This window comes from Pongo pygmaeus, chromosome 4, assembly GCF_028885625.2.
Source record: "Pongo pygmaeus isolate AG05252 chromosome 4, NHGRI_mPonPyg2-v2.0_pri, whole genome shotgun sequence".
In the NCBI taxonomy this organism is placed as follows: domain Eukaryota; kingdom Metazoa; phylum Chordata; class Mammalia; order Primates; family Hominidae; genus Pongo; species Pongo pygmaeus.
In genome coordinates, this window is record NC_072377.2 from 82,152,834 (window position 1) to 82,166,225 (window position 13,392).

The window sequence follows — 13,392 nt, forward strand, 5'->3', positions numbered from 1 at the left end:
CCAGGCACTGGGCTGTGCGTGAGCTCAGAGATCACCTGTTGGTGAGGAAGAGAAACAAATTGGTGGGCCCCCCAATTCAGTTATTTAATGGCCATGATAGAGGTAAGTATAGGGAGCAGAGGGACACCTATCAAGTTTCGGAGGTCTTTTTAAGTATTGCCTCAGCTGAGATATAATGATGGCTGCTCATCATTATGGTTATCTAAGCAAAAGAATAAGGGACAGAGAAGAGGATAAGAGGGATAAGGAGGTACCAGCGAGTGGGGATACCACGTTCACATCTAGTTGTAGGAAATAACATGGCAAATTCAGGGAATTAAATGTAGCTCAGAATGGATGGGAGATAAAACATGGTGTGTGAGCTGGGGCTAGAAGAATTGTAGGTCGTTGGTGTTGGAAGATGAAATTGAACACGTAAGTATAGTTTTTTCCTACAGGGTCTTGTTAAGAAGTTTAAATCTTTTCCAAAAAGTGGTAGTGAGCCATAGAAGAGTTTTAAGGAGGAGAGTAATTGAATTGATTAGATTTGAATTTTAGAAGCATTTATTCTGAAATACATTTGGGATTTGTGGGGCCAAGCAGTGGTACTTGGAAACACTTAGGAGACAGGCTAGGAAGCTGATTAGTAATGATGGTGGCCTGAACTGAGGAAATGTGAAGAAAATGTAGTCAAGAGAAAATGAGCAGGTAAGGATTAATCCAACTTGGGCCTGGAAGTAGGGGACAAGATAAGACTCAAGGATGACACCCAGGTTTTTAGATGATGGACCATTCAAGAAGAGAGTACAAGAAAAATGGTTTGGGGATCAAGATGTTTTCCACGTTGACCTTGAATTTGGGGAATTTAAATTAACTGATGGGGCATTAAAATATAAATATTGAGTAGGCTTTTGTATATATGAGTCAGGAGCAAGGGAAGAAGTTTAGGCTGGATTTCTAGACTGGAAAGTATTGACTTATTGAAGTAAATGAAGCCTAGAAAGTGTATGGAGTCAGAAGAGGGCTTTGGTGGGAATACTCACAACAATTAAGACTCTGCTGTGGGTGAAGTATGAAGGGAACTTTAACCATCACTGGCAGTGGTTGAGGAATGTGTGGCACAGATGATCAGTAGAGCCAGGGTGTGGAGGAAGTGTTTATTCTGTAGCTGTTCTATAATGAACTACTCTGTGCACACTCTGAATACTTTGACTAGCGGTCTTTTTCCTTTCCATTTTCCAGGTATACAGTTTTTCAGGATCCACCACACAAAGGAAAAGTTATAGAACGGTGCTCATATGCCAGGCATTGAAAAGAAATATGACTTTCTCAAATAAAATAAAAGTATTGATATGGATATCATGCAGCATACTCTGATATTTTGTTGTTGTTGTTGTTTTTTACCTCGTAGTTAAAGAAGTTACCAGAACTTCTGTTTATATGTGTTCACAAGTTCCTAAACTTCTCTGGGTCTCAGATTCTTTATCTGTGAAATAAGGAGTTTAGATGAAATGATTTTCTGTATGATTTTATGAAGTACATAAAATAGGGATACTATAAGCTAAAATATAATTTGCACCAGCTTTCGTATTTTAATAGCAGGCATTTCTCTTGCTGTAATAGAAATTAAGATCCAATTTTAAAACCCTAATTTTTCTTTTTTAATTTTCTGTTTCACACTTGATCAAAACTGGCAGTTTAATGACAAAAAATCCTTTGCAGGTATGTAGCAGTATTTATAACCACTAGGGGTCAGGCTTTTCAAGAACAGTTAATGCCCTCTAACCGTAATCTGTGCACAGTTTTGACTCTAGAATTGTTGGGTTTTATTAAGCTGTTCTTCTCTTAAGGTAAATGTGCTCTGTCCTATATATTTATCCTAATTGAAGTGAATAGGATTTTGGTAATTTCGTTGGCTTTCTGTTGTCTTGCATAACTGAAGTAGGTCATCATTGGTGCTGCAGTGCCCAGTATGAGATTGTGCTATTTGTTTCCCCCACAGTGTCGTTTTATACTCCACATTTCAAATATTGAAAGAATATATGTCTCCTGTACATCTACATGGAGAACGGTCTAGTTTAGTCCTTATCTTTCACAAATAGATTTCTTGTTTTCTTTCAGATTATTTCCAAATGGGGTTTTTTCAAAAGGTCCTCTTTCTATTAGAACTATTAGAAAGAATTGAGTAATGGTTTTGGGCTAAGCGGGGAGTTGTTATAAATGTGTCAAATAACAGTAAATGAATGCATCACAGGAGACTGTGGATCGGGGAATCCAAAACTTTTCCCTTCTGTTAATTGGTATAAGAGCTAGAATAACTTAATATGGAAGTAATTAATAGATAATATATCATTTGTATTCCTTTTGGGACCTGGTTTTGAATGATTATCACTTCCATGAAATTTGTTCATAGACTGTCATGTTCACATTAAATAGTTTTTAATAGTGAATTTTTTTGCATTTTGAAAGAATTTTAGAAAAAAGTTATTTTACTACTTTAAAAAACAAGTTTTCTGAAGTGTTTCAAATCTTGTTTATTTACTACAGTATATATTCTGCAGATACTCATTTTTGTGGGAGCGCTGAATTGAGTCTATGATACAGAACACTGTGATTAAGTCTCACTAGTTGGTGTTTTATGGTAAATGCTTGTGAAGATATCCTATTATATATAAAGTGATAGTTTTCTTAGGTGAAAAGTGACCCTTACAGTTATCCCTCTATATGCAGGGGATTGGTTTCAGAACCCACACATCCATATACCAAATCTATGCATACTCAAGTCTTGGAGTCAGCCCTGCAGAACCCATGTATACAAAAAGCCTTCTGTGTACTTGGGTTTTGCATCCCATGAAGACCGTATTTTCTATCTGAGTTTGGTTGGAAAAAAATCACATATTATAAGTGGACCTGCCCAGTTCGAGGATTATCATCTATACTTTCTTTGAAAGCATTGTTATAATTCACCTCTCCCCCTTGTCTCTTCCACTTTGTAACTTTATTTATGACCTAGGATAGAAAGCTGATAATTCCACTGTACTATTTTTCTATAGTCACAAATAGGCATGCTGCTTCTCTCTCAGAACCATTCAGCACTGTTGTCTTTGCTGACTAGGAATCAATTCTGGATGGTTCACAATATCTATTAAAATACTCATCCAGTTACTTGTCACCTTCTTCTAAGGGACACAGATAGAGTAATACTTTTGAATTCCTGGAAAAAATTGGCACTCTTGAGCCAATTGTTTATATCCTGTCCTCGGTTGATACTCTTAGTATATTCACCAAAAAAAAAAAAACTTCACCCCCAATTTTAATTTTGTTACCTTTTTCAATAAGTACTAAGCTAGCTACTTAATAGATCCCAAATCTAGGTTACTGTAACTAAATTATTATTATCTTAGGCATCTTCAAATTTGGTAGATTTGGTAGATTGGTGAGTATTTATAATGCTGTACATATGGCACTTTCATCTAAGTCATCTTTATATGCATATTTTTATCAGCTTTATTGAAATATAATTAACAAACAGTTCACCCATTTAAAATATGCGGTTTAGACTGTGAATGGTGGTTCACACCTGTAATTCTAGCACTTTGGGAGGCTTTGTGGGGCCGAGGCAAGAAGATGACTTGAGGCGAGGAGTTCGAGATCAGCCTGGGCAACATAATGAGACTACCCTCCAACCCCTTACAAGACATTAAAAAAAAAAAAAAAGCAGCCCAGGCATGGTGGTGTGAGTTTATTGTCCTAGCTGTTGGAGAGACTGAGGTGGATCACTTGAACCCAGGAGTTTGAGGCTGCAGTGAGCTATGATTGCATACCACTACACTCCAGCCTGGTCTACTGAGTGAGACCTTGTCACTAAAAAATACAAAATAATTTAAAAAAACCTGAAGTATACAATTTAATGGCTTTTGGTGTATTGTATTTGTTTTAATTGTGGCAAAATATGTATAACATAAACTTTGACATTTTAATTATATTTAGGTGTACAATTCAGTGGCATCAATTACATTCACAGTGTTGTACAACCATCACTAATGTCTATTTCCAGAACTTTGTATCACCCCAAACAGAAACTCTAATCATTAAGCAATAGTTTTATTCCTCCCTATTCTCAGCCTCTGGCAGCCTCTAATTTGCTATGAATTGCCTATTTTAGATATTTCATATAAATGGAGTTACACAGTATTTTCCTTCTGTACTTGGCTTATTTCATTACCATAATGTTTTCAAGGTTCATCCGTGTTGCAGCATGTATCAGAAATGCATTCATTTTTAAGACTGAATAATATTCCGTTGTATCTGTATACTACATTGTTTATCTGTTGATGGGCACTTGAGATTTTCCCACCTTTTGGCTATTGTGAATAGTGCTGCTGTGAACATTGGTGTACAGGTATCTGTTTGAGTCTTTGCTTTTACCTCTCTTGTGTACATATATACCCAGGTGTGGAATTCCTATGTAGTCTTATAGTAATTCTATGTTTAGGTTTTTGAGGCACCGCCAAACTCTTTTCTGGAAGGACTGTATCATTTTACATTCCCACCAGCACTTTCTCTACATCCTTGCCAACACTTGTGATTTTCCATTTTTCTCATTCCAGCCATCCTAGCAGGTGTGAAGTAGTATGTCTACTTTAAAAACATTTAACATCTGAGGTGACTGCAAACTAAGCATTTTAGTTTGTAACACAGGTATAGTCTCCTTAAGCCATATTGCACCTATTTGGTACCTTTTAAAAATTATTATTAATGAGGACAATTTTGGAACATTTAATCCCCAGCAAGTAGTAATAATAATTATTCAGTGGCTTCTACTGCAGATTACTAAGCTGTGTCTTTTAGGGGGTGTAACAATGAGTAGAATTAGTTCTTGCCCTTAGGCAAGTAAAAGCATGTAGGATATAATACGACATGGACAGAAACCCTGTAAAAGAAGAAGTACATACATGCGCCCCAAAATGTACAAAGGATTGGCGGTACTCTCAATAGGGAAAGCCATAGCTAGTTCAGGCACAAAATGGCAGACAGAGCATTATTTGAGATAGTGCTTAAAGGGTGCGTGAGATTTCGACATGGTGAAACTAGACCGGCAATTCAAGGGGTTTCACAAGGGATATCTGACACATCTGTGGGCAGGAGGGTTCATAGAGGGTTTCCAGAAATTTCAAACTGAAAATATTAGGTTTAAAGGTCCATACTTTTTTAAAAACTCAAAACAAGAATTTAAAAAATATATTTAAAAAACTCATTTGTTTTTATTTTCCCAGCTTTTATAAAAGTTGAAATAATTTTGGCATGACAGGGATCTTAATAAAAGCCAGTTTCTTGAAATGGTATTCTATATGTTTTAATGAAGACATATGTTTGGGTTATTTAAATAAAGTGCCATTATTCTTTACTTCCCACATGATACAGTTTTTCTGTGTCATACACCACCACAGCATATACTGTCTCTGAAGCTGCATTAAGGAGGCAGGACTCCTGCATTAAGGAGGCTGTGACACTTTGGCAGATACTTAAAAATTAATTTAACTTATGTTAGTGTAACTCATTTATATACATTCTGATTTGATCTTTAGGAAAACTCAGAGGAGCAGATAGTGTAACAAATATTCTTATTTTATGGGAAGCAGACTTGAAGTTTTGAGTGGTGGCCAGCCAGCTAGAAAGTAGTGGAATTAGTAGATACCAAATTTAGTGCCTTTTCTGTGATTTTCCTAGAACTAAATATTATTTTAGGAGTAATGCAGTTCTCATAAGTAGAAAAGATAGTATTTAAGTTGTTTAATTTTTTTTTTGAATTCTCTAGGCTATTCTGCATTTATGGAATTTTCCACTAGGTAATATGCATTCGGGTCACATACACAGTGAGATTTTCTAAAGTGACAGTACAGATAAAAAGGCTGTGCAACTTGGTGATAATTGTGCTCCATTTAAGCAATCATCAACTGGTGCATTTTTTTAAAGATAAATTGGATTTTATCAAAATTGAAATCTTGTTTTTTTTTTTGATACTTTAAGTTCTGGGATACATGTGCAGAACATGCCGGTTTGTTATGGGTATACATGTGCCATGGTGGTTTGCTGCACCCATCAACCCATTATCTACATTAGGTATTTCTCCTAATGCTGTCCCTCCCCTTGCCCCCCACCCCCAAGTTGTGTAATGTTTTAAAAAAATTATAGTACTTGGTGTCAAAACCTTGTCCCTGATATCAGCAGTATGAATTATCAATAAATACCATCTGAAACCCTGGAGGGAAGTAATAAGCTTTTAAAGATGTTGATCCTGATGATTAGCCTGTCATCTTTCATGGGGCCCTGAAATCAAGAATCCACACTTTTTCACATGGATATAATGGATTTAATACAGTATTTAGCATTATGCATTGTATATGTTTATGTGGTCTTTTCCCTCTAGGTGGCTCTCTGGGTCTATATAGATACAAACTATTGAGAAATGTGGCTATTCCTGCCTTTATTTTGCTTCTATGTTCTGTGGGACTGTGAATTACATTTTAGTAAACTGTGAAGCCCATGAACACATAGTATCAGCCACTCAATTTAGTGCAAGTTTGAAAAAGGAAATAATAAAGCAAATAAGAATTAACATTTATTTATTACATGCTCACAAACTTGGGGGAAGAGGGGAAGAGACAGACAAGTGAATCTGTAATTGCATTGCTCTGGTTGGGTCTAGTAAGTAAAGAAGGTTGATAAGATTTCTATAATACACTTCATTTTCTAGGATCCAATCATTTGTACTCACTTTGAGATAAGTGTCTAGAACATAGGAATAGTGATTTATCTGTATCTTTAATTTTCCATAGAAAACTTGGTTTTAAAAAGGAATAAAAATAATTACTTTTATACTTAATGATAGTGCTAAGGTACTAGGGGAAAGGAATCTTCGGATTTACCAGTATATGTATTTGTCAGTGCTCTCTTTCTTCGTGACCATTTGACACTTTGATCTGTAGTAATATGGTGTTTGCTTTTACCACTGCATCAGAAGCACTCAGGGCTGTCTGGGTTATTTTTGTTTTGTACCGTGATAGATTTTCATGCATTAACTTGCTTTCTTGATAGTTTTTCTGATAGCTTTTCATGTGTTAACATGCTTTCTTCTCTTGGCATCAGTGAGAAGTATCTGTATCTGGTTCTTCCCTTTCCTCTCCCAGTCATTCCTTCTTCTTGTGGATGCCTCTTAAATAGTGTCTTTTTTAAAACAATTTCAATTTTTATTTTAGATTCAGGGGATACATGTACAGGTTTGTTACAAGGGTATATTATGTGATACTGAGGTTTGGGGGACAGTTGAGCCTGTCATCCAGGTAGTGAGCATAGTACCCAATTGGTAGTTTTTCAACTCTTCTCCCCTTCCCACCTTTCCCTATCTTTTAAGTCCCCAATGTCTATCATTGCCATCTTTATGTCCATGTGTACCCAATGTTTAGCTCCCACTTAAAAGTGAGAACATGTGGTATTTGGTTTTCTGTTTCTGCATTAATTAGGTTATGTACTTGATTTTATTCTCTTTCTACTCTGGGTTGTCCATAGACAGTTTCATAAATGCCAAGGTTTCAGCTATCATTTATTTGTTGTTTTAGTCCCTTGGGGCTGCTATAACAAAAATACCATAGATTGGGTAGCTTAAACAACAAATAATGATTTCTCACAGTCTAGAGGCTGAGAAGTCCAAGATAAGAAAGACACTGACAAATTCAGTTATCTCGGGGAGGCCAGCTTCCTGGTTCATAGACAGTTTCTGTGTCCTTATGTGATGGAAGGTTGTCAGAGAGCTCTCTGGAGTCTCTTTAAAAAAAAAAAAAAAAGAAGTTCTTTTTGGAGACATGTATTGCCCAGTTTGGAGTGGAAGGCTGGGACCATAGGTGTGTGCCACCACACTGGGCCTTGGGGGTCTCTTCTATAAGGGCATTTATTCCATTAATGCAAGCTTCACCTTCATGGCAAAATCACCCCTGAAAAGGCCTGCCTGCTAATACTATCATATTGGTGGTTGGGATTTTAACATAAGAATTTTGGGGGGAACACAAACATTCAGTCCATAACATATGCCGTTGGTTTCCAAGTCCATGTCTTTAGCCCATTCCTCTCCTAAGCTTTGAACCAAACCTTTACCTGCCTGCTGTGGCAGGCCTAGAGTAGGTTGTCAGTAGACTTGGAATGAATGAACAAATGTTTAGAACTTATCATCTGCCTTCTCCCCAAACCAGCCTATCCTCTCTTTTCTCTGTCTTCTTGAAACTACTTCCCCAAATGTAAGCTTGCTTTGAGAATCTTTGACTCATTCTTCTTTTTCTTACCTCACAGTTACCAGTTCCTATCCAGGTTTGGAAAAAATACTGACTTGGATGCATTGGCCCTTCCCTAAGCCTGCTTTGATTGCATTCCAGTCAAGCTTCTAATTTAGATCCAGTCACAGTGCAGTGTAATTACCAGTATCTTTCTGTCCCCACTCTGCAAAGTTTGTGGGCATATAATTAATAAATGTTTGTTATTTCCTTCTTGAAATTTGTGTTAAAATAAGTGGCTAATGTTATGTATTGATGGACTCATAGTTTAATTATGCAGGTTTTAAGACATATACTGATAGAAAATTTTTGAACTCTACTCCTGAAAATAAATTCCAAGATTTGAGTGATTAATCAGTATGGAGAAACAATTCCCAGAAGTGTTTCTTTGTGCATTCTTTAGGACTTGACCGTACACAAAAAGTTAAATTGTATACAGAGTGCATAGCGGCAATATGTTGAAGGACATAGGTAGTGCTTGGTATATTAAATGATAAAATGATCTCATTTGATTATAATAGGGCCTGTGGTGTATATATAGCTAAAATGGAAATAGATAAGGTACTGTTCTCTCTGAGTAGTCTGGGGTAATAAATTAATGTATTGTTTCTTGTTATTATGTTTAAACCATTTCATTGTAATGCTGTAATAATTTCACTTGACCAATTGGGTGCAGAGGAAAATAGAACTTTTTGCAGTTGGCTAAGAAGTTCTTTATTTTTGGTTTAAATTAGCATAATTATCTCTTCTGCTTGGAGAAGAAAAGGAAAACCTATATTAAGAAAATGTTTAAATACAATTATTGTGTGTCAGTTTGGTGGCTAATATTCTTGATCTTAGGAATCATGACTACAGTCTGTTTTTATGTTTTGATTAATGTTGAGATTAAGAGCTGCTGGAAGTGAATGTGTAGGTTGCTACTTACCTTCTCCCACTTTTTCTGCCTCTGTAGGTACATGGACTGTATCGCACAACAGGTGCTAGCTTTGAGAAGGCCCAACAAGAGTTTGCAACAGGTGTGATGTCCAACAAAACTGTCCAGACCGCAGCTGCAAATGCAGCTTCAACTGCAGCATCTAGTGCAGCTCAGAATGCTTTCAAGGGTAACCAGATTTAAGAATCTTCAAACAATACACTGTTACCTTTTGACTGTACCTTTTTCTCCAGTTACTGTATTCTACAAATATTTTTATGTTCAAAACACACAGTACAGGCAGCATGGATATTTCCTGTTCACTTGTGCATGGGCTAAAACCAGGAAAACTTCCTTGTCTTATTACTTTACCTAATAGTTTCTTAATATTTCAGTGCCCCTTGCAGAAAAAATATTACATGCTAAATAAATATTCTCCATATTTTTTGGGGGATGACATTCAGTGAATTATTTCAGTGGTGACCCACTGAAAATTAATAATGGTACTTATGATTAAAAATGCATTTAATACTAACTGCAGTAGTTCTTTCAAGAATCTTTAGAGATAAGGATTGCACATTGGAAAAGTAAACCATGTTTCATTCCTTTTTCCCTATTTATATTGAAAGAAATAGGCCAGCAGAGACTTAGGGATTTTAAATTGGCTTGCTTTTTAGCTGTTTCAGTCACCAGTGAAGAGCCTATGTGCATTTTGTAGTAGATAATGTAAAATTTGTCATCTTTTTCTTTTCTTTTTTTTAGAATAGCTGATATTTTGATAACAATCTCTAATTTGCATGGGCACCACATTTCTTATATTAAAAGAATTAGTGTTTTGGCTTCTGTACTGCTTATGGTTGTAGGATTCAGGGGTTAATGGAATCACAGAAATGATATTCTACAAGAATTTCTTTTAAATAAAAAGTTTGGGGGTGCAATATAAGAAGTTTATATAATATGCAGTACATTATCCAAAAGAGAAGGTAGTTAATGCAGTAGAAAGTAGTGGTAATAATTCCTTTTTAAAAAAAATTTCGGTAGTCATATAGTAACATTTTGCTATATGAAAACTTTGGTATATTCTGTGGTTACAACTAAGATTGTGTCTGGCAGCTCTTTTTTGGGGATGTGTGTGTGTGATTTTTAACAGAGGTATTAAAGGCTAGCCTAACTGTTGTCTAAAAAGAATGTACAGTATTTAAGGGATTTTCCTTTTAGCTTTTCATCTCCAGTGGCATTAAACATAAAAAGACCCTGGCATTTTTTCATATACTTGAATCCCTAAATGCACCTGTCTTTCACTTTTTGAGACAGACTGAATATATCTAAAATTTCCAGCAATAAAAAAAGAAGCATTTAACTTGCACCAAGCAAGAAAATATAAATACAGTTAACTGCATTAAGATAATCACATTAAAATTGTTACTATGCAGCACAGAACTTCATTCTTATAGTATTCTTGGGTTCAAACTTTGAATCAATTTTACCACTGATTAAATGACTCAAAGACATCTGTAAGTCATGCTACTGTGTTTTGAAAGTCTTTAACTAATTTAAGATTGCAGAATGATAGATAGTGATTATTCAATTAGATTTTAAGTAAGGATTGTGATATTAGAGGCTGGAAATCCTTATTTTTAAAAAAATCAGATAGGCATAAATAGTTAAATCACTTTCATTCTCCCCAAACCTGTAGTTACAGAAAAAGTTTCATGCTAGAGGTGGGATGCCAAGTTTTCACTATCCATGAAGCAGCGCTGCGTGTCACTAGGTAACACAGATCCATCCAGATGGTGTTTACATTTGATTTATTTGGGATCTTATTGACATCAGGTATACTTGGAAGACATTTCTTTTATTCTTCAGCATATGAATTTAAAGCTGTTTTTTGTAAATATCTCTAATCAGCGATAATTTCTACCTACATTCTCAACCAACTTAGCCAGTTTGTTTTTCAGAGCCTGTAGTCTTATTGGAAATCTATTTTATCAGTGTGCTTTATTGAGTGTAGATTTTGCATACATTCAAAACATTAACCACAAAATACAGGAAGTGCACCTATATTCACCATTAAGTTATATCCCAAGTCCATTTTTTTCTATACACTACAAACAAAAGATATATTAGAGACTTTTGAAAAATGCTGAAATACTTTGCTTCAGAATTGGAATGTTTATATTATGTAGAAATCCTCAAAGGTAGTATTATTAAATAGCAAAGAATAATTAGAACCCACATACCTTTTTTTTGTGTGGATGGGGAAAATGTTTTAAAATCCAGTTATTTAATACAAGTTTGAGAGAGAAAATTGTTTTTTAAAAATACATGTGCATTGAAATGATGGCAATGCTGACAGTATGATCAAGTATGAAAGGAGCTTTAAATTCGTTTATTTACTTTTCTCTCAGTAAATTGTTAAATTTTCACTCAGCAAAAGATTGGCATTTGTTAGTGTTTTATATTTAGTACTAAAATCACAGTCATGAAATCATAGTCATAAAATGGTCTTCACATAGTAGTCATCTGTGTCATTTTTCAGTTTGTAATATTAAATTATGGCTATTTTATTTCAAACTAAAGTTTGAACACTGGAAAGTCATTACTCAGTGATTTGTAATTTGGGACTTGGATTATTTATCTAGAGATGTTTGTATATTTTGTCAGTAACTAATATTGCGCTGCCATCATGGTGACTGTCATGGTTCTACAGAAATGCCCTCCATGTGTCCCTCTAATGTTGCATGTTTCAGTGGGTTGGAAGTTTTGTATATTTATTGTATTAACACAGAGTGTCATAAAATAAAATGCTGTTTATTGGATGTTTGTTTGTATAATTTTGAACACTATAATAGCAATTCAGAGACAGACATTGTTAAAGGTTTGATGTATATAGAAATTCCATGTTTGATTTTTAAAAATATATGTATAAGTCTGTCATGTGCTAAACAAAATAATATGAAAGACCTAGTTAAAAATTCTAAGCAACATAAAATGACCATTTTTCTGTTGCATTAGACCTTTACAGGTAATGGAACATGAGCTTCACCCATATTAAATATTTTGGCCCCTTTAAGGTCAAAATACAGATCATCTAGAAGTTAGATTCAAAATGGAAAACCTATTCATGACTCAGATTTTTCATTGTGGATTAAAAATGGGTGTCTCTGTACTAGTATTGTATTTATTCAATTGAACTTGTATTCTGATTTTTAACCTTGCTACTATTGCTGTTTTATGTACTGATGAAAGTACCTATTTGTGTATATTGGATTTTTCACTTGGTTAGCTAAAGAAGATGTAAAAATATCTAAAATAATGTTCATGGTGAATCTTATTTTGAGAAATACATGTTAAAAAAGGAACACTATTCTTTATTTTCTGGGTGTTATATTTTAAAAAGCGAGTTTGGATTTTTACACCTAATTTACTAGGAAAATATTTTATTCTGTAATTCATGTTAAGATTATGTATGGTTTGCATTTTAAGGGGATTTATGTTAGGTTAATTAGTTGTTTCTGTAAATCATTTGTAATAGCATAGTGCTTTTTACTCATTGCTGTATCTTCTGAAAACACTGTTGTTAACATCTAATTCAGTATCCTTATTGGTACAAATCTGTGTTCAGCATGACTGTTTATATACAGAATTTGTTACATTTTGAGCATTTTTTCCCCTGCTTATGTATACCTTAGAGTTACCATGGCTGTCATATACTATTTCACTATATCTCCTTTCAGTTTTTCCTTAAGGAAAATGTTTAGAGGAATTTGTTCATTTCATGTGATTAAGCCCTTTAGAGGTGAAATAAGATTGGTTAATTTTTAAAAAGTTGAGGATGGTTAAAGAATAGAAAACACCTTACTTTGATACATTTTAAAGTACAATAGTATACATTTATTTAGAGTAGAATAATGTGTTTAAAACATGAGTTGTTTTAAATACTTTTTTATTGAGCTAAAAAGTTTTATCTCACATATTAAGTATTACAGAAAGTGAAGTATTTTGGCTAGAATTTTAGGGCATATTTTATAAAGCAGCATGCCTGTAATATTGGTGGGTATTTTTAAACTTTAGGACTTTATAACACTATGTAGAGAGCTGGAAATAAATCTAGAAACTTTCTCAGCCAGGTATTGCCACTAACCTATCTTATATAAGCAGATATCTCTTATTTGA

The 13,392-nt window shown here is 34.6% G+C and overlaps 1 protein-coding gene across 1 annotated transcript in view; it reads left to right on the top strand.

Annotated features, from left to right (window-relative positions):
- SCAMP1 (secretory carrier membrane protein 1) overlaps positions 1 to 12,035 on the top strand; it is a 115,706-nt gene extending 103,671 nt beyond the window's left edge. The window contains exon 9 of the mRNA XM_054488449.2: positions 9,256 to 12,035. Coding sequence (XP_054344424.1) covers positions 9,256 to 9,420 — 165 coding nt within the window. The 3' untranslated portion in view covers positions 9,421 to 12,035. The remainder of the gene's footprint in view (positions 1 to 9,255) is intronic.
- Positions 12,036 to 13,392: the final 1,357 nt, after the last annotated feature.